The sequence below is a fragment of the Amblyomma mixtum genome, chromosome 5 (genome assembly GCF_055824585.1).
Source record: "Amblyomma mixtum isolate Tamu chromosome 5, ASM5582458v1, whole genome shotgun sequence".
Taxonomy (NCBI): Eukaryota; Metazoa; Arthropoda; class Arachnida; order Ixodida; family Ixodidae; genus Amblyomma; species Amblyomma mixtum.
The window spans coordinates 31033238-31055663 of NC_143016.1; the positions used below are offsets into that span (position 1 = coordinate 31033238).

Sequence of the window (22426 nt, forward strand, 5' to 3'; positions counted from 1 at the left end):
GCAGCTACATGCAGAATACTTAGGAACTACCATGTGGAGCAAAAAACTGCTCACTGAATTGTCGAACACAACTGGCTGTTGGATGTAGCATGTGCATAAATGGTTGCAATTTTTTTAATGTTTTTTTTTTTTTTACTGCAGACAAGGCAAACACCACTTGCAATAAACGACGACGGAGCTATGAATGTAATTGCACTCAAGAGGTTGTTTATAGTTTCGTGATAAGTGATTACCATTATATATGCTCTCAGGCAGATGCGAGACATGGTTCAAATAAAATTTCTTGCCATGTCTAACTAGCCTCCATGTTTCGGCCTCTGCAGACGAAGACAGTTACTTCGGTTTTCACATTGTAAGCTTCATATAAAATTATTAGTGAATTGCCCATATAATTGTCATTAACTCAAACTTTCAGATCTTTTAAATATCGGGTAAATCAAACATTTATATAGCACAGTAAACTCTGAAACATACTGTGGGTTTGTCACTGATCACTTAGAAGATTTTTGTAATGAAATTGTATTGAGATCTAGTAGATGAAACTTGGAAAAGGCCATCACAGAGTAATTTGTGCTGCCCGCAGGCAACGCAGAGTGGCCTGATAAACGCAGAGTTTATCAGCTGGCTTGCCGCAGTGTGCGCACTTTGAATTACTCTGTACTGCTCCGAACTTAGTGCAATTCTGATGCCCAGACAGCCACTGCACACTGCTTCCACTCCTGGCTTCAAAGCTTGGAGATTCACAGTGAAGGTGTGAGAGGACAGAGTCCATTTCTCAAGGTAACAACAGCTAGGCCGAGCAAGAGAGAGAACAGGAGAAGGACCATCAATCCAACTCTCCTCATCAATGAATGGAGAATTATAGCACTGCATTATCACGTACCGTTGCCGGCTGGTAGTACCATTATTTCTTATTTTCCTTCAGCGGAAGCAAGAGACCTTATAGGTACTTTGGTTGGTGGAGCAAAGCAGCCTTCCGAAGAGGTGGGGTGTGTGCAGCTGCGAGACAGACAAGACCACTCTACCAATTGTCCGAGCAGAGAAGTAGTGCAGCCACTTGTGAATCACTAGCAGTTCCTCATGTAAGCAACGCTAATTCCACTAGATGGTTATCAATAAAGGATGTATACACTAAACTGCCACCAAGCCAACTTCAGTTTAACTCAAATATTTCTATATACCAAGCGACAACTGTTGCTCGCACTCTGCCGATAGCCACCTGATAAAAAGCGCTGAAAAGGCACTGGTGGAAATACCACGGCTTTTTTTCAAAGAAATACTTCATGAACAGTGCACTAACAAAGCCACGCAAAGAAAATCTGCTTCTCACACCATTTTCTTTCCAAAAAATGCATTAAAATGCAGAATTTCTGGCTGCATCCTTCTGAACAAAAACAGTTACACATTTCCTCCAGATATCTTGTCTTAAACAGTAAACTATTATCACCTTTGCACCTCACATGATTACATGTAAACCCACTAAATATGTGGAAAATATATATGTCCATTTTAAGCTGCTTCTCTTACCATTTTGCCATTGTGGAACGTTACTGAATTTTCATCTATATATTTGGTTCGACAGTGCTATTTAACAACTTCCTTACAGTTTGCACACTTCCCTGCACTTGCAGAGCTCTTGTCCCGATTAGATTCATAACCTCTAATCTATGAATGTGAATAAGAGTGAGGGGCCCCACTGCTGCTACTGAAGGAAATCTTGCTGCTGATACACTGACATCACCAGCCGTTGCCATAGTCCATAACAAGTTTGCCCATGTAGCCAGTCTCGCAAAGCTCTGTGCCCAGTGACAGAAAAGCAGCAGGGTCAAGTTGGGACACTTGATAAATCTGCATCTTTGAACAAATGAAAAATGTAAACTTCATAGCAGAAAAAGATCAGTACTGCACGAATGGGACAGGACAGGAGAACGAGGACCACCGACGACAACACAGGCGCAGTCTGTGTTCCTCGTTCTCCTGTCCTGTCCCATTAACGCAGTACTAATCTTTCCTGCTATGAACCAACTAGCCCGCAAGAACGTTCTACTTCGTAAACTTCATGCATGAGCAAAAGCACCTGTCCTTGTCTTCTTTGTCTTTTGATGTGCTCTTTGTACATTCAAAGACCCGGTACTACTAATGGAAAGGCACTGTCACTAGCATCAGCGCAATTTTTCTAAGGCAGTGTTTGCGAGGCTGGGAAAGTAGACTGTTCGCCACTGCCCTGTGCAGTGATATGTTTTCGCCTCCACTGCTGGTGGCTTATGCCGTGTTCACACAATACTGAAACATGTTACACCCATCCTCGGTAGAGGTGCTCTGCACTGCCTCCAATCTGCATCTTTGCAGAATGGAAACTGAACTAAAGGTTCTGTTTGAACATTCACCGTATTGCAGCATGGTCATCTCCAGGTAAGCACAGCAATTTTTTTGCTACAGATTCAAAACTCAGCGCAGTTCATGAATCATGACTACAGCTGCCAGCATAGCACCACCTGGCTGCATTCCAACATCACAGAGTAACTATGAAGTACTCATGTGGGCCATCACATGGGCTACGTCGGTGACGCAGTGTAGGACTTCAGATTAATTTCAACCATCTGGGGTTCTAGTACATGAGCTGCTATTACACAGCACACATGCACATTTTTTAAAAATATCGCTTGCATCGAAATGTGGCTGCCACAGACTTTTCATCACAAAACCTTCAGCACAACCGCTGAATGTCATAGCCACTGAGCCACAACTACTAGTGCAGCATCGCATAAGGCTAACAGCTGGCGTGAAGCAAACATCTTCAATAAGCTCACCTGATTCTCCCATAGGAAGGATGAGGCATCAAAAGCTGCAAGCAAGACACGTACCAGGAAGCTGTCATAGGGCCTCTTTGATCGAACCCGACATCAAAACTAAGCGATGGCTACCTAGTAGGTATGTGAAGGAGTGCATACTGAATATTAAAGGTCTCTTCGATTTGGCTACACTTGCTGCACTAGCTCCGTGAAGTTAAGCAGCGGTGCTGCCAGCATGCAGCATCAGTTCAAGCAGTTCAAATGAACTGGCTGTTTCCATAAAGAATGTTCAAGTGGAGACCTGATCATCATCTAGCCTTGGCGTTGCCGCCAACATCAACGGGCACCAAAATCTCAAAACACATTAAGAATTTTCAGTCAGCAAATCCCAAAAGAAGTGTTGTCATGAACGAGCCCCAGGAATTCGTCGTTTCACAGAAAAAAGAGAAAAGGTAATTGAAAGCATACACAAAGACAATTTACGAATATGCGCTGAAACGCTGCCCATGTGGCTCGAGCTGACTGCTCAGGTTTACAGTTATGACGCCACTAGCAGTAACTCGCATCCTCCTCCTCAAGAAAGACCTGCCACCATTTCGTTGAGAGACTAGTGTCCTATCTTTTTTGCTACTCCGACCTAGACATGGGAGCCACCATACTGCTGAACTACAGCTGCACTTCCACTTCGGAGAATGCAAGCCAGCCAATTACTCTTGCAGCACCAGGCTGAAACTTTTGTAAAACAAAGACAGAAATGCAACAGGCGCGCGCTGCACTGCAGAATGAATGCACAAGTGCTGTACTCCTTGAACTGATGCAGCAAGTGCAGCCAAATCGATAAGACCTTAAGCTTCCATGCAGTGTAGGTGCTAAGAAACACGACACAGGTTCAGTACTCACATGTGACTGAAGTGAGTCAATTCCTTGTCCAATTTTGAATGCATAAAACCATTTTACAGCGAGCAAAGTGTTCAAACCCAAACAATGTGGAAAAGAAAAGCAGGATAAACTTATATTTCTTGAACCAAACTCTTTACATTGCAGTCCCATGACTGTCTTAAAAACAAACTGTATTCAAGTGATATTTGTACAGAGGTTGATAAAAGAATCCAAGGCACAGAGTTGACGAGGTATGTGCTGGCCTCATCAGGAAGGAGCAGGCTGGCTGTTGGACACTGGCTCGGTTTCTCGTGCGGCATACCGCGTGCCGTCAAATTGGCGAAGGTGGATCTGCAAGAAAAGGTTCCCAGCATGGGGAAAAAAAACAAATTTTAAGAAGAGCTTTTCCATGGTAGAATATTGATGACAAAGAGCCTTCTGCAAACAGATTTAATATGCTGTCAAACATGGAGACCGGATGGGAGCATTCACTATAAGAAAATATCTCGTTTCTGTTGTCAGGATTTCAAGCCTTGTGCCACCCGCAAGGATCTAAATCTACTCTTTCCAACAATTTAGGGGACTACTCCATTCACTGCTTTCGCTTGCTTGAGACAAGCCTCTCCAGGGAAGCCAAGCAATACCTACTCCGTTAGAATAAGCAGCATAATTTGATGCAATTACTCAACACAGCAGCATTAAAAAAGAAGAGGCCAGAAACAAGACCACAAGTTGTTTAACACAAACAATAATATAAAGCATTATGGTTCGATTCTAGCTTATTATGAAGCTCGTAACTAGGTGTGTAATGTAAATAATCGTTGAAAGTGGAAACTTCATAACCAATAGTCATTACACTATATTAAAAAAAAGTAGCCATTCATTGTAGGTGCAAGCACAATGGTTTGCATTTCCCATTGCAGGGCACAAGAAATGCCAATACATTGTTCTCTAGATGGGAAAGTCTGCATATTACAATGTAAAAAATGCCTCGCTGCTTTCCTTTTGCTGGGTAGCGTCTCACCAGAGCAGAGAGTTAATAAGAAAGGAAGAGACCTGTGACCTACACGCCCTCGCAAAGGCACACCCAGAAAAGCGATTTAAAACCTTTATAACATGCAAGTACTAGAGAGGAGTTTTCGTTAGTTATAGTAGAGGTCTTTTATAAGGAAGGTTTTGTTTTTCCATTGCTTACTGATCTCTTGCTGTGTTAATGTTGTTGCCTTGTGACTTGGAGTTTAAGAAAATAATTTTATAGCTTATTGCACAAGCTTATTAGCACAAAAAAGGTAGCTGTTTACTCTTGTCTAATTGGCATTTGTCTATTGCAATGCAGCCACACCTGTTGGCAAGTTCCTTTCACACTTAGCCCTCAGTTACTTGAAGTCACAGAAACAAGATAAATATTTGCGAAAGATGGAGTTGCAGATAAGCAAAATACTGACATTTTTTCTTACTTTAATCATCGTGAATTGCAAAAATTTACGCCTTCTTCCAGTGTTATTTTGTAGCACAAACTCAGATATGAAATCGGGCAATCGGTTATAATAAAGTAGGAGCCCCTTGTAGCGGCACTGTTGCGCACGACACATACCTGATGGAAAGTGCGTCTGCTTTGAGCACGTGACTGCATTGATACTAGGTGGCCACAGCTGCTGCTATCTGAGGAGGATGTGTGGATTACAGGTGCACTTCTTCCAGTGTGTCCCCTCCTTATGCTAGTAAGCCTGTCATTGCCTCGGAAAATGAACTCTCTTTATGTACCGCTTATGTTCTCCAAGGTGTCATCAGCGCATCAGGCATCAATGCAGGGCTTGCTCGCTTGCTGGTTCCTCGCATGAACTGCGGGCCAGGCAAATCACTGGCTGAACGCTTTTTTTTTTTCTTGAGCTTCTTAATAGCAGGAGTTATGTGACCAGGCTCGCTGCATCCTTCTGCTATTCTCGGAGTGGGCAGACATCCGCACTCTTGCACTTGTACCCCCGCCAGTAGTTTCGAAGCCGTTCTTCAAGCAACACTTGCAATTATTGTGCCATTGTCAATGTTTCGCATCTAGCCAGCCCATTACATGTCAGTTTCTTCATAATAAATATCACATGAGTGAGCACACTTCGCTTTCCCCGTGGCACACGCATACGACTTTAGTTTGCGAGCGATGACGGCACATCTGCAGGTGGGCAATTTAAAACGCTTTTTATAAGCGAGGGTGTTGATAAAGATTCAAAAGTTACTCGTCCCTTATTGCCTAATTTCTCCTGCACCTGACGTCTGTAACAGAAATAGTCCACTTAAGAGGAGAGATAGGGCGGCCAACCGAGTGAATGAAAAACATCTCTTACTCCAGATTGCCTGCTACATCTGTGTCCCTTAAAATGGGTTCAACCTACCAGCATCAACTATTTCATCATTTCACTGCGCATGTAATGGCATGCACTGTTTCGATTTATTGGCACTGACACTACAATGCATGTGATTATAACCAAGTGCACCTAGCTTTTATATTACTGCTTGATATTAAGAGCCTTGCACTAGACCAAAACTTTCCACAGTTGCCTCACTAGGCATAGAATTAAGTGTTTAGAGCATTGAGAATATTTTGTTGAAATGAAAGAAGTTAACAGTTACGGCTGTTTAAGTAGCTTCACAAAATTTTTTTCTGCCACACAGCACTTAAAATACTGAAAGCGTTGTTAAAGCCCTATTTCTTGAAGCTGGAAGAGTGAGCTATGTAGATGTGGATCTAAGCACGAAAATTCCCTTTGCCTTAATTTTAACAGCTTCTCAAACACACAATGCTTGGCTAGTCAAGCACCATGAACTATAATGCAGCTGTTTCACTCGTTTTCGCCATTGTATGCTATGAGACCTCCTTTCCTCTTATCAGAGTACAGTAGCATTTGACATTAAGTAATGCCACATAGGCCATCTCGACCAAACAGAAGCCACAAAAACACACATGCGCACACACACGCGAACAGGCTGAGAACAATAGCTCATGGCTTCTCTGCAACTGCTGAATACACAGAACTGTCATGAATTTCTGCTGCAACCACAGAAAAAAAAAAGAGAAACCTAGTGCACAACAAATTTAAATCCACGTGTTACTGTCCAGTTCATCTACCAATCTCACTTATGCCAAACCACTACTAAGGTGTAGCAGGCAGTCACCTGAAGGTGCATGGTGAACTCATCACTGCGACTCAAAAATGGGAAGTTGCCACCACGTTTTAGATGGGCTCTCTTGGCATGTGGATAGAGCTTGTAGAGTTCTTCCTTCACTTCTTGCTTCAATGCACTGGAGTCGAAGACCTGAGCGTGTAGGCATGTCAATAAACAGAACGGCTGATGTACTTCTCGTGCACATATTGATTCATTAGGTACAATCATCAACGTCCCAGCCTGGTTATGTCCACTGCAGGCCTGTCCCACTTATATATGATTAGCCCTGTCCTGTGCTACCTGCGGTCACTCTATCCCTGCAAATTTCCTTATTTTATCTTTATCTTCCCATCTCCCCTTCTCTGTCCCTGATACATACTCCATCCCTTAGACGTTACTGTGCTATCATAACAATCCATCAGTTACCTGCTCTCATCACGTGTCCCACCCATGTACACTTAATCTTCTTAACCTCCTCTTCTCAAATTCACCAAGCATATCACGAACTCATTCCTTAATCCACGCTGCTCTCTTCCTATCTGGAGGCAACTGAAGGCCAGAAAAGGTGGCCAAGCTAAAAGCACACGGCTTAGCACACTATTTATCAGGCAGGCACTTTTGCATTTTCCCACTCATTCATCAACTATTGCAAAGATAGAGGAGCAGCAAAAAACATTTTTCTCGAAGGCCCCAGCACTGCACGAGGCACAGTCTCAGAGAAACCAACAACAGTGCCAAGAGACGCAAAAACAAATAATGTTAGATCTAATCCCAGCTTGAATAATGCACTTAAAGGCAACAAAGATGACCCTTTCTGAGATCAAAACATCGTTTTGCTCGCCACATTTACAAATCCTTCAAACTTCCTAGTTACTTTGCGTAAAACATGATTTTTGTGAAAACACAGCTACTGCCATGCCTATGAAGCACGCACTTAAACAATGAGAATCGCCAATTTGTACTGCAAGGTGGCACCAGCAATTTCATTTCAACTCTACGTTGTGGGAATCTGGCCCTCCGCCGTCGCCTTTGCGCGGCTAGCCGGCCTCCCGCGTTGTTTCTCCTCTTTCCCTTGCCCCCGCCTCAGGCGGTGGAGAGGCGGCTGGGTGACTAATCACTGTCATTTAGCCACAGCTCCGCCCCGGCTCCCCAAGGGCCTTTGCCATTGGCGCCTTTTGGCGGGAATTCGGGACCCCGCTTTGGGCGGCCGCGCGCCGCGCGACCGTCCGAGCGGGGCCGAGACAGAGAGAGATCCCTCCGAGACAGCGAAAGGTGCGTACGTTACTGTTTGTCCCTGCCGGCCTTTGCCGCTCGGACCAGTGCTTACTCGAGCTCGCCCGCACGTGTCCTCTGACCTGCAGCGGCTCGAGCCTGTCCAGCGGGGTCCAGCGACCTCAGACAGGCGTACCTTGCGTTGATTGCCCACTCTCTCTCGCAACCGGCCCAACGGTCGACACGAGAGAGAGATCACAGCACTGCCGCGGGGACATTCTCCTGCAGCGGCGTGCTAGCGGTGTGCATTACTCGAGTCGCTTCGTGCGCGCAGCGGAGCCTTGCTCCTCGCGCGCCCCCGGGACGGGGTGACGATTGAGTGTGTGTGTACTGCTGAAGGACGACGTGAATAAACGTCTCCTTTGTGAGATTGGAGGCCTATTTCTTTGCGGTGAATCGCTCTCCTCCCAGCGGAGGTTGAGTGCACTGCATCGGTGTCCCAGTGTGTGTGGTGACGGCTGATCGGGGCCCTTGGCTCGCGCGAAGCTCGAACCCGCGGTGGGTGGTGGCCTGTGTCCACGTAGGAACCCACAACTGGCGCCCAACGTGGGGCGCCAGTTGTGGGGTTGGGCGCCAGTTGTGGGTTCCTACGTGGACACAGGCCACCACCCACCGCGGGTTCGAGCTTCGCGCGAGCCAAGGGCCCCGATCAGCCGTCACCACACACCACTGGGACACCGATGCGGCGCACTCAACCTCCGCTGGGAGGAGAGCGATTCGCCGCAAAGAAATAGGCCTCCAAGTTCACAAAGGAGACGTTTATTCACATCGTCCTCTAGCTGATACACACACACTCAATAGTCACCCGTCCACGTAGGAACCCACAACGTTCAACTTTACTTTCAGCTGAATGTAGCCCCGACTCTATATTTAAGTATTATGTGGACACGGCATAGTAAAAACTGCAATGTGCTCTTTTCCAGTGACTGCTATGATTCACTCAACTCATGTCATCAATTAAGGGGCTCTTAGTCAACTTACATTTTCTTACATGATCATGGAGCAGATTTTTCTCATTTGCCTAAGTGCTTTCTCTAACTGTAGAGACTCCTATCAATACATAATCTCATAATCACGCAATGCTCTAGTGAAGACAATATTGGAAAGAGCAAACCATGAAAGTAACAGAATAAAGCCAAAGTAAAATACAGTGAGCTAGTGCATGGGGAAGACAAAAACCGCTCTTTTTTTTTCTAGTTTGTAGACCATACACCACGTGTCACACATATAGGACACAGAGATAATAGTCTTAGAGTGAAAAAAACCTTCCATGTTTCAGCTGTTTTCGTGGATGAAGGTGGACAGTGAGCATAAGGATGACCAGAAAAGATAATATGCAAACTCATACCTAATGTGACATGTAATCAGTGCTTGAAATAGTAATTAAGATGTTATTTCCATACCTTAAATGCCACATACTATGTTGGGGACAAATGAAACATGAATGGGCAATTCCACCACAAACACCTGAATGTCAAGATTTTTGCTAAGGAAGAAAAAAAAATTGCATGTTTAATTATCCCTCCAGTGGTGTGACAATTATGCTTTGAAAGGGATGATGAATCGACTTGTATTTTTCAGCTAGTATTTTTTCTTCTTATTTTTGTATTTGTGTTCAAATTGTCCCTTCATATTTAAGAATGCAACATGGCTAAACAATATGGGACACAGCTAACTATACTACATCTCATAAGTTCCTTGCAGCAGTATGGAAGGTAGAGACCTCCACACTCAATCAGGAAAGCACATAAAAAATGTTGCTTCACAACTCATCGTTTGCATGTCATCTGCTCGCAGAGTGCACAGATTATGTTAGAAAAAGAGTACAAATCAACACTACTAACTACTAAGATGGCATATAGAGCCTGTTCATGCGTTAAGCATAGCCAGTAAAATATTATCAAAAAAGGGGCAAACAGTGAGCACCGCAAGTGTTGAAAGGTCATAGTGGCAATAAATAAGAAATACTGCAAACGGCGGACAACACAAAGTGGGAGATTATTGTTGGGAAATCTTACATCAATAATTGTGATGGAAATTCCATCCAAGTATTGAGGTTCCACATATGCATTGATGCAATTCAGTGTCAACCGTGAGGCAAGCTCAGACTGTGACAAACTTTCCAGCTGAAAAGAAAGTGAAAACCAGCATAGTGAGCAAAACTGGGTTTCAATGTTCAACATGCTTTGAGGAAAATTTCAAACAAAGCAATGATTAAAATCTGAGCATAGCCATGCCAACAATAGACTTAGAACAGCCTAAATACCTAGGAGTATTTTTAGAAAAAGGAGTACCCTTACTTTTTCCACCATGAAATCTATTGAGTCAGCTATATCATTGTCGACAGGGTGGAGGCTGTAGCTGCCCATCACCATTCTTTTGAGCACCACTGCAGGAAATAGCCAGAACCTGCGAAGATGGAAGGATGTTTCCTTTTCCCTTCTGAGAAAACACTAGGCATCGATAAGCATCGATGAGGGGAATACACAGATACTGAAGACACCACTACCACTTTCTTCCTTCAAAAATGGTCCTGGAATACCTTATCTACTCGAAGACCTGCTATGCTGTCCAGCAGCTGCTTTGTTATTCCCAGTTAGGGTTGATGCTCAAAAGCTTTCTCGGCCACTGAACTCGGAACAGTACTGAACTGCATTGACAACATTTCAGAAGTAGAACCCCGATTATGTGCAGTGGATTAATGTCACAGTTAGCAAAATAACAGCGGTGGGTTGTCACCACCTGTCTGGTGACAACAGCATGGACAGCAGTCCATTCAATATGGCAACAGACGACTTGCTAAGAGTCAACGTCCCATGCAGAATAGGAAACAGGAGGACACAGCTTCGGTCACGTATCTCTTCTGCATGCTCAGGTTGAGTTGTTTGACCTGTCACTCATAGATGAATCCATTCTCATGCATGAAGACACACCTCCCCTGCCTTTACCACCTTTGAGTTCCTTCCTTTTTTATCGGGCGTGTTTACTTTGGAACACTTGATTAACCTTTTGTCAAAGGGTACAATACGAGGTGAGAATCCTCTCTCGTGTCCCAAGGCATAAGGATAGCAAGAGGAAGCGGGCCTGAGTTATAATTGTGTCATGTTTTGGCTATAATAGGCTGGGCATCAGAGCCCAAAAATGCAGTTGCACTCTCTCTGCGACACAGCTTATCTGAGATCTCTGCGACACAGCGTATCTGAGATCTCTGCGACACAGCGTATCTGAGAGTACAGAAGGGTAGTGGATCGGGCTAGTTGGTGCAGTTTTGACATTTTTCGAAGCGCTAAAACAACAAGGACGCAGAGGGAACAGACAGGGACGAGCGCTGTAGTGTGAGTAGGCGCAAGGCACACTGTCAGCGCTGTAGTGTGGGATATGGTGTTCTTATCTCAGTGTTAAGACTAACTGGACTGATTGGGGCCCCACAGTTTTGTTTGCTTTGGCCGATAGTCTATGCATATTTGCTTCCTAACAGTAAAAAGTTGTATATGAGGTCAACTTCGGAGGGTAGATGTGTTGGTGAGACATGAAGGAGCTAGACACCGCAGCGGACACCGCAAGTACCGCCCTGTGTCGTCTTCTTTCTCTGTCCTGTGTCCGCTGCGGTGTCTAGCTCCTTCAGGTCAACTTCCTTCAACACCAGCATCCGGCAATTTTACTCAGTTCTTTCTTGCTTTTCTTAAATCTTATTATTAGTGGTATTATTCATAATAAAATAAAAATGGAAGGAAAAGGCGTTGCTAGCCGTGGCATCTGCCATCAAAGGAAGCACCTAAGCTCCGGCTAGTGGAAATATAGGAAATGTGAGAGAACAGGAAGGGTGGGGGGGGGGGGGGGGGGGGAAGAAACAAGGAGCGATTAAATGAAAGGAGAGGGGTAGGAAGGGAATATACACCAAATACAAAAACACACGGGTTGACATAGAGTACAGCGCCCACATGCGACTGTCGAGAAATCTCTGCACACAGGCGTGCACTTGACCAGGGAGTGGGCGGCTGCAGCCCACATGATGTCTCCCATGCTGGCACCGACACATTGACTGTCTCGCGACTAGACATCACGTGGGGCCATTCTTTGAGCACATGGGGCACACACACTTGGCCTTCTCGCACAGAGTGCTCATAGTAAACATTTACGCGCTGCACGCGTCCTGTCCTGCCACAAAAAGAAAAACAAAAGTACGGCTCACTGTACGCAACAGCTGGAGTGGGGCAGCACAGCTGTAAAGCGTCCAAGGTAGCACACACGGACTGTCCTGTCACTGCTCGCAACTACCTGGCGCAGAAAAGACGGGACGTCAAGCCCGCCTTTTTCTAGGTATACACAGAGGCTCACTAGAGTTCGCTCAAAGGTGCGTGCACTGCCCTGTGGCCACAGAAGCACCATGAGGTTGTCTGGGATGGAACCCAGTGCCCTGTAGACCGAGAGCATCTTGCGACATGGCTCGACCAATGCGGCACAGTGGAGGAGCAAATGCTCCAGCGTTTCAACCACACCACATTCACCACACATGTCATTTGTAGCTAGTCCGTGGCGCACCTATCTGCCCCCGGGCCACACGCATTCTACACATGCGCGGAGGATCACCACGTGCTCCACAAGAGTCAGTGAGTGGCCACTGACATGTAGATGCACTCAACTTTCTTTTTTTTTTTTGTAGTTCATCAGATTCACTTTTCACCGGCGCACATAATGGAAAGCTGTTTTTGGACAGGTTGCTGATGCAAGAGGGGACGAGACTTCACAAGCACGCTATCAAGAAAAGGATTAAAAATAATTGGCTAGCATACGGTTGCTTAAGCATGGGGAGCCTATATGTACTGAACTGGGTAGGTGGCAGCTCACAGCTCTCGGAGCAAATGTACACAAGAAAATTTAAAAAATATGAAACAGTGCAGGATTTTTCAGTTTGCTCCCATTACAGAGCCTATAAAGTGAAATACGCAGTACGATTAGATTGAGAGGTTAGTGTCTAAAGATTGCAAATACCGTCAGGCTCGGATATATTTAACTCGGATATTTAAAATTATTGGATATATTGAACACACACACTATCCCATTCAAAATTTTGTGTAATGTATAGGGAAGTCAAGCAATATAGTGAACTACAATTTCGCCATCATTCAATATATTGAACGGCATGCCGCACCCCTGAAAGGGGCGCTTCTCCTAATGACTCTCTTCAATCACTTTGCACACGCGGAGATGGGTAGGCGGCACCACCTTGAGCATCTACTATCAGTGCACGTGCTGTGAAACAGCTGGAAGAGATCAACGTGGGCTGTGCTCGAGGATGGCCTTTGATTTTTTGTACTCGATTTAAGAGCCACATGACTTATGTGTTAAGCCAACCTAACTAGTAAAGCCTAGCCAAGGCTTTCATCTGGAATGCTGCACTGCAAGAGGCTGTCAGGAAACCAACTGTACCTTAATTTTAATCAGCAAATATTGCATTTATGGAGTACCGGCAACAGAATTACACATCTGATGATTTTGCATGGTTCATTCCAAAGCACCGTTCAATGCGAGCGGTACGCTGGCACATCACTGCAAGAAGTGCATCACTAGTGTGGGTGCAATGAATTCTTGCTTCTAGGTCAAAGATAAACTTACCCAATGCCAATTTTTATATATACCGAATTATCAATATGCCTAACTATTTTATGATCTCCTTCGAGTTCGATATATCCAGGTTCGACTGTATGTCATTTTTATGCAGAACGGAGCTTATATAAGCCAAAAAAGTAAGTAAGAACAAAACAAAACAAAGCTAAGAGGTTTGTCATTCTGACCAATATATGGAGGTCTGACATTACAAAAATGATATAACACCGCTGCCATTTTGTATGGGTGGAAAAGGGGGAGAAAGCCGGGGATGTCAGAGCGTTCTTTGCGACACATTCCCATTTTCATGCAGCAAAGAACGCTGGTAGTGGTCCTGAAGCATAATCTGTCAGTCTAGCATCCTTGTTGTTTATGCTAATTTTCTCTTTAATGTTCCCTTGACACTGTTATGCTCTTTAGCTCAGCTATAAATGAACATAAAACTAAGTCGTGCAAAATAAAATCTACAGCCAGAACAAAGAGCTCATGTTAGCACACTACATCTGCAGAAAATCTAATGGACATGATCTAATTTTACAGACATGAAGTCAATGGATTTGAAAACACCAGAGCAACAATAAGCAACCACAATGAAAAATAATTGTACGACGTTAGTCAGCACGCAACATGCACATGCAACTTACGTCAAAATGAAAAACAGCTGCAAAACAGAGGAATCCACAAAAGCAATTAAGGGAAAAACTGATTATAATATCGTGCGAGAACATTCTTGCAGGCTAGGTGATACATAAATGCTGCATTCTGTCCACTACAAAACCGCGACCCCCCCCCCCCCCCCCCCCCCCCCCCCCCCGTGGGTTGAAAAAAATAAATAAAAGATAACATGCAACAGATAACAGCACAGAGACCCTGCCCCAACTCCACCCTTATCTCTCCACATGCTGTGTGGAGGGCTCCAGCAGACAATGTACAGTGTTACCCATCCTTTTATCAGCTGGTACACATCTGGCCAAAAGCCATGCTCACATAAAGGTTGCTCCTCCCAACTCAGGAGCCCAAAATAAAAAGAATTCAGAAATAAAGTGTGTCTCATTCTCTATGTGGGGATAGCAATAGCTGCCCCACAACATTCGCTTTTGCAGCACTGTGCATTATCAGCGAGATCTTATCACTTCTTCCACTGATTGTTTATGCGATAGCAACTGCAGAACTCAAAAATACGCTGGCAAGACTGTTTCTTTGTACTGCTCATTTTTACACATGCCAGAAACAGTTGCCTGCAATGAAGAAATGCCGTGTGTCTTGACACAAATTGAAACAATACTGTCAACATGTAAGACAAGTATGCATGTGCACTCAGAAACTAACTGGAAAAGGCTGCCCAGCTGAAGGGTTTTAAACACCATCAGAACCCATAAGGAAAAAGTATCGTTCGGACATGAATGTATACAATGCTTTCATAAGTCTGCACCAGACTTTGCAGCATGATTCCTGAACATGATAGTAGAGAGAATCAGAGTGCTAAAAATGTGAAAGTATATTTTGATGAATTAGTCAAAAATACTCAATCCAAATCATAAGATACAGTAGTACTAGCACAAAAATTGAGAAAAGATGAGCATCTTACAGCACGGCGGTGTCAGTGTATGAGAAGATGGAGGTGTCCGAGAAGCTGTTGCACAACACTAGGGAGTGGATCCTGGGGCAGGTGTGGGTGGCCTCTGCAAACTTCTGGGCCAGGAAACCACCCAGAGAGGCTCCCAGCACATGGACCTTGTCCAGCTGTAGATGGTCCAGCAGCTTCCGGAATCCAACTACCCACTCACGCATTGTCCAATACACGGGGTACTCCAGCTGCAAGTGTGCATTCATTTTTGCACTGTAGCAATTCACTGCACACAGGAACATATCAAAAAACTGACTGTGAGAACTGCACGTCTCGCATGATGCATAGATATCCTACGCTGCTTCACCTTAAAGAGGGACAAATATTCATTTTGTTCTAAGTTAGTGAGTAGCTACTGTACCAGCAGTCATTGTATGGCACCCTGATAACACACAGCAACATTTGCTTACATGCACCATAGTCCTCATAGCTGCTCCCTCATAAAGCGTCCCTCAAATAAATAAAATATTTCCAATGACCTGCTTCAGTTTCATTCACGCAGAGCACCATGTATTCCACTACGTCACCAGCTGTCCAGGAAACGGCTCATGGTCACATGGGCTCAAAAACCTCTGATGCTCCATTTGCAAATCAACCATACATTAGAGTCTCGGACAAGTCACCAAGGATGACAGGCCAACCACCGTCAGCACTCCTTACTTAACACCTGAGATGTCATCTAAATAGGCACATGTTCAAATGCTATCATATCTCGCCTTTGTTGGCTAGCAGAGGCTGTAGCTCACACTGCTGTAACAAAATGACTTGTGCAGGACTGTACAGGGCGAATAACGGTATTGGCAATGCAAGAAGAAAAAACAAGAGCAAGAATTGCCAGTGAAGGAGAAACAGTGAAGCCTTACTCGCCCTATTGAGCGAAAACCTGTCTCTCTCTCTCTCTCATGTGTGTGTGTGTGTGTGTGCATGTACGTTAACACTCGATAAACAAAAGATGGCACCCTCATGCAACCTGGCAGGTGGCGGTTAAATCAATGATTGGTCGTGAGAGGTTGCTCGGGAAGAGCAACATGGATCGCACAAGTCCCACTGGTGGTAGCACCTGCCATCGCAAGGCAGTGGCGCACCGCTTAACCGCTGCACCATCAAGCCAGGAGTGGTATAAGGACTCCCAAGGATCACTGAATGTAAAGTTGAAAATGACCTCAGGCAGATGGTCGGTACATCCGAATGCAACCTGATGCGACAGCTGGTGGGGGATGGAGGCGTAGGCCGCAGTAGGGCGGCGACTGCCTTCACGAAGCTAGCGTGCAGATCTGAAGGGGTGCGACGGCGTCGTAGCAGCAGCTACGTAAAGCCATGCAGAGGTAGAATTGCCAGCTGCATGACATCGGTTTACATCATGCCGGAACACGCAGCAACTGCGTTCATGAAGTGAGCAGCAGGCTTACATCTTCTCGCACACAAGCAGTCTTAAATGTCTCTGCCAACTTTTTTGTTTTTCTATTGAGCCTTCTCATGCAGAGCCAATAGCAACTGGCAGCATTAATGGGAAGATGACACACTGACATTGGCAGGACTACAACTGAGTGACACAAAGCTACCTTTATACTTCTTTATAATGCTCGCCCTACCATGTCGAATGCACGGGGCACTGCCAATCATGCAAAAGTGATGCCATATACCGGAAAATAGAGTGTGTTTTTGGTGCTCACAATGCCATCAAATGAAATGCCTAGCTGCTTAGCAAAAGCACAAGTGCATGCAATACTCTAGTTAGTAGCTGATGCTACAGTAGCATCAAAAGAGCACTCGTACATGGAGTTTAATGTCCCAAAGCAGGCGTAGTGGAGCACAAAGAATTAATTTAGGCCACATGGGGTTCTTTACAGTGCACTTACACTGCACAGCCCATGGATTTCTTTGCATTTCCCTTCATCGAAATGTAGCCACCACAGCTGGGATTCAATACCGCAAGTGTGACAACGTCAACGCTCTTGAGCCAGCGTGACAGGTGCCAAAGAAGAGGTTTCACTACTAGCATTAGCAAGCACGGGTAGAGCACTTGAATGGCCAAAAACAGCTGAAAAGTGAATGTTTTTGCCCTTGTGCAATTCAGTAGGCACTGTAGCCTACGAAAGTTGTGCGCAATGAAACTGACTTGGGTGCAGAATGTAGGTGCAAACGGAGTCCAGTTCAGCTGTCTTTAGAGTTCCTTTTAGTGAAGTAGGAAAGCATAACAAGTCTCCAGATGCAATATAAGATGCTGTGAAATTTATTTGCCAGCAGCGACTAAAACGTCCTGCTGTTGAGCATGACGACGTGGATTGAAATCTGACTGGTTTTGATAGAGGCAAAATGGAAAACTCTGGTGTGCTGCGCGATGCAGTGCACATTAAAGAATTATGATTAAGTAGAACGTGTTGTCGGGCTAGTTGGTTCAATACTTCAGACATGGCAGTTGCGCGAAACACACACACACAAGACAGGTTACGGGACGAGCGCAAACTTGCAACTGATTTTATTCAAAATGCAAAGCACATATTTAAAGGAACAAAATAGAATGCACTTTGAGCATGCACATCGAAATTATACATCATGTCGCAATCAGTAGCATACCAAGGTCTGAACTTACATCGTCTTATCGAGAAAGGCTACCTCACTATTGTACAGTGCAACCGAAGAATCACTGATACGCTTCCATCACTGAAGTGAAGTGAAGTATTTCATAAAGAAAAGAGGACAAGCATGTATCAGTGATTCTTCGGTTGCACTGTACAATAGTGAGGTAGCCTTTCTGGATAAGACGATGTAAGTTCAGACCTTGGTATGCTACTGATTGCCACATGATGTATAATTTCGATGCGCATGCTCAAAGTGCATTCTATTTTCTTCCTTTAGATATGCGCTTTGCATTTTGAATAAAATCAGTTGTAAGTTTGCGCTCGTCCCGTAACCTGTCTTGTGTGTGTGTGTTTCGCGCAACTGCGATGTCTGAAACATTAAAGAAACCCAGATGTTTGGAATTAATTCAGAGTATTCGGCTACACTGTCTCTCACAGCCCACTACAGCCTCAGGAAATTAGACTCCATTTACCATGCCACACTTCCTTGGCATCCCCTATGCAAGGCCAGTAACTCGCAGACACCAGATATGAAGAAAGCTCGTGAGCAGTTGGGGATGCAGGCACGGTATTAAAAACCTAAACCTATGTAACAAATACTGCCAAAGTGAGAAACTAAGCAAAAGCAGATTGAAGCCTCGTGTATCATTATGATAAAAAGAAGAAAACTTAGTTTTTCTCCACATGGCTTCCTATGCTCATGCGCTTGGCAAACATGCAACAGGACAGCGTAACGCTTACATTATAAAATGTAGCTGACAAAAAAAAAAGAGAAATGAGAACCACAGGTTGCTCACTGAGCAAATATGTGTGTGCATCCACACTGCTTCTTCAGTGCAGTCAAATGACCCAGTAGCGAATAAAAAAAAATGCAGGTATGAAACAACCATTGCAAATGCATGTTTTGTAGACGCACAAAGGTCCCATTCTTCTTCAGGCTTGGCACAAGTTAGGTGTGGCCAGCCAATCCACAAATGCATTCATGAGCTAGTGCAGCACACATAAAGGAGCAGAGGACTTCAAACTTACTGATATTACTCTGTACCCTCTTGCTGTGAGGGCCATGATTTGTCTGAAGAATACATCAGCTGTACCACTGATTGGTGGCAAGCAGACAAGTGGACAAGATATGCTACGTGGTCCGTGGTCATAGTATGTCCACACTTTAGAGCCACCTTCATCTACAATCACCTGAAATCAGAAAAGAGAATGCTGTTCTTTATAATCTGCTATAGCCGTACAGGTATACTACAGTAACTCCATTTTGATTTCACTGCATTCTTTTATTTTGTAATTAGCTCAACGCCAATGATTGCGGGGACATGGCATTGCTTGAAGCGGCCACAGAGTGAAAAATAAGAAATGAAATAGAAAAGGAAACAATGTTATGCTAGCCCATTATGCCAGCCACGGAAAATTTAAGAATAATACCGTAATTTCCGGACTACAGTTCACGGGCTATACGTGTTTAAAAGCTGAAATTTCACGTCATGCGGACTATCTATGTGTGCAGACTATACATGATTTTATTTATCAGATCATTTGTCAGAGCTTGAGAAGCCTATCGGTGGTTATGAAGGAAAAAAAACGTGCCCCAAGTGGGTGTCTAGGACATGGCACCGTGCTAAATAACACAGTGAAATCAACTCCGGCATGCAATCAATTTCGATATGAAAGCAAATGTTGACGCAGTAGCAAAGAGTACTTGCTTTCCGGTGCTCATTTGTGACCACAGGCGCAAAACCTCATTAAAATAAATAAATAATACATGGACACATAAATGTAGATGTAACACCAGGGCTGGCACATTCAGAACGGTTGAGATCGATCATAAAAGACGAAGAGCCATTAAAACAATTTTATTTTCAGCCAAAATTTGCCCCTGCAGACTATACACTGGGGGCAGACTATCTGAGCAAGAAAATTTTATTTTTAGCCTAAAGTTGCCTCTGCGGACTATAGTCCGGAGATTACGGTACATGAATTACAGGCAAAAAAGGGAAAGGAGCCCTTGTAGGAGGTGGGCATGCACTAGGGTCAATAAACTGAGAACGTTCAGCAACTAACATGAAGCTAAGGCTAGAGAACTGAACTGGATAGCTGGTATGCATTCATGATCAATTAGTGCTAAAAAGACAGCTTTGAAGAAGGGACTGATGAGACAAAAGTGCTTGTGTTGTCTTAGTCCCTTCTTTGACTTTCTTTGCACTTCATGACCCCAACTAAGGCTAGTGCCCAGTAGCTGCCCTGTGACAACTCAAGAGCTTTTGCTCAAGCCCCTTAAAATAAAAAAAAAAAGTTTGGAGGACGCCTAAGCTTCGCCTTTAAGGGTGGAACAAGGCGGCCTCCTGCATTGCTGCCTAGCGCATTGGACAAATCGAAAAGTGTTTTTTGAGGAAAGAAAATGGTGCAGCAACAGACTCACTTGTCTTGGTGGACACCCGAACTGCCCATGATACCCAGCCCTTGATTATAGATCGCTGGTCCCCCCCCCCCCCCCCCCCCCCCTCCCCACCTCTTGATTATAAGTCCTCAGTTCAAATCCCAGCCGCAAACTAGGCTCTAACTTAACAAGCAATTTTATGCTGCACGAAACGTTGTTGTATGACACCATCTGAAACATTTGCGGCAAACGGTCGGAATGATGCGATTTTTGCCGACTAATGGTGCTCACAGCTACAACTACTATGACGCAGACGGCTTTTCAACCGAACGAGTTGTATACGCTGTTGCGTAACATTGCACCACTTGAATGCATTCGTGTTACTTATAATGCTGCCACCTTGTTTAAAATCTCTTTGTGCGACCCTGAGAGCACGCCCTTTCAGTGCTGTCCTACGTCTACAAGTAATGCTTTTACTGGATCAGGAACAGCAGTGCTATTCCCTACATAAGTATGCATGTGTGTTGACTGACAGATAAAGCCACTACCAATTCTCACTTGGTGCATGCTGGACTCTGTAAATTTACGTTTGTACAGTTTCACTAGTGAGAAGTAATGAATACTGCATGCATGTAACAAACACGAATTTACCGCACTGTAGAGTATAACAATGGGCTAGTTGGCTTGCCATGTGTTAAGCAAGAAAACAGTGCAGGAGAATAAGGAACGTGAAATTATTTGTGCTGTGTGGTTGCTTTTGCTCCTCCATACTACTTTTAGCTGAATCTACGACAAACACAAATTAAATATTCCAGTTTAGGTCATGAAGAGTAATCACTAACATTTTCCACCATGAAAATTGACAACAGCAATTCCCTAAGCTTATTAACTGCACTGATCTCAGGTATGGTGAAGCCAGATAAACATTTAGGATATTGAACACAAGTGAGGTGATGCTTCCTGTATTGCGTCCTTGTTTGGTTGACACTATGCTAGCCAAAATGGTTGAAGTGAAGAATGGCAATCGCAACATTTTGCGACATACTGTTTAAGAGACTTAGGCAAACAAGTTGCCATGTCTGAACACTCCAAGGAGCAACTGTAATATATGACCACTGGTCACAATGCACCCAAAAGTGGTGAGTAAAAACCAGGTGCGAATTCCAGCTACAGTGGAGTACAATGCATGGTTACAGCATTACGGTTACGGTTATGGTTACGATTACAGGATACACTGGTCTGTCTTAAAAACAAAATATCGCCTGTTTCATCAACCACAATAACTAAATTTAATTTACTGTGCGTCACAGCTTTCCCACAGTTGAAGTACAAATGATTTTCAGTGCGACAAAGATAATTGTCCACAATCCTTTCCATGGACAAATGAAAAGCTTGCAGCTTATAGTTAGATGCTTACAGAAAAGAAAAATGCAGCGCACAACAGACCTTTTTCTGAGGAATGGTGGCCCTGAAGCTAGCATATTCAGGCGATTGGGAGATTTCGCTTGTAGGTTTGCTGCTCAGCAAGTTGAACCTGAAAAAAGCAGAAGCGTCGGCTTATCACCGCTCAGCACGGTAGTCAACACGCTCTGACACATGAACCAGTCGCGAACAACGCCTGTCATATGACCTCGTATTTGTGCTTTGGCAAGGCTGAAAGGACAAAACGAATGCAAACACCGGTAACTACGAACGTTCATGTGAGGCCGGGAGGCCTCTTCCAAGACTGTATATTCGATAAATCTCTTAGGCCGCTTATCTTCGGCGTCGAGGTTGGGGGCCGATTCAACGCCGCACGACGTATCATATGATGGCACTTACACTCTTTCAGTGCTCATAGTAATCACGCAGCATTAATGTAAAGTGGAAGTCCTTTGGCAGAAACTGCAGGAAACTCGTACGGAAACAACCATAGATTCCACAAATGCCGGAACAGGCTCACGTAACCGCGCACATAGGCGACTGCCTCAGCTCTTGAGCGGGCCTCTGTGCCTTGCTTTTGCTATCCCACTTTCCAGCAGACAAACAGCTGTCACTGAGTTGTCAGCGCTTACACCGCCGCATTTTTGCCATTTTTTCACTTTGAAGAGTTGCACAGTGCGTACATTTTCTAAAAGCCTGCCTC

At 44.5% G+C, this 22426-nt stretch overlaps 1 protein-coding gene across 3 annotated transcripts; it reads right to left on the reverse strand.

The window, feature by feature from the left end:
* Window positions 1–3824: 3824 nt before the first annotated feature.
* LOC149341664 (maspardin-like) lies at window positions 3825–22337 on the reverse strand. Of its 3 annotated transcripts, XM_089543807.1 has the most exons (8): window positions 22123–22337; window positions 21748–21835; window positions 18948–19109; window positions 15298–15524; window positions 10403–10511; window positions 10121–10228; window positions 6840–6980; window positions 3825–4022 (listed from the first exon to the last, which is right to left on the reverse strand). In XM_089543807.1, the coding sequence occupies exons 1-8, from the start codon at window positions 22137–22139 to the stop codon at window positions 3939–3941; spliced, it is 936 nt and encodes a 311-aa protein (XP_089399933.1). In that variant the 5' UTR covers window positions 22140–22337; the 3' UTR covers window positions 3825–3938. The 3 variants fall into 3 exon arrangements, with proteins under 3 accessions (XP_089399933.1, XP_089399935.1, XP_089399934.1); XM_089543809.1 differs by lacking the exon at window positions 18948–19109; XM_089543808.1 differs by lacking the exon at window positions 10121–10228.
* Window positions 22338–22426: the final 89 nt, after the last annotated feature.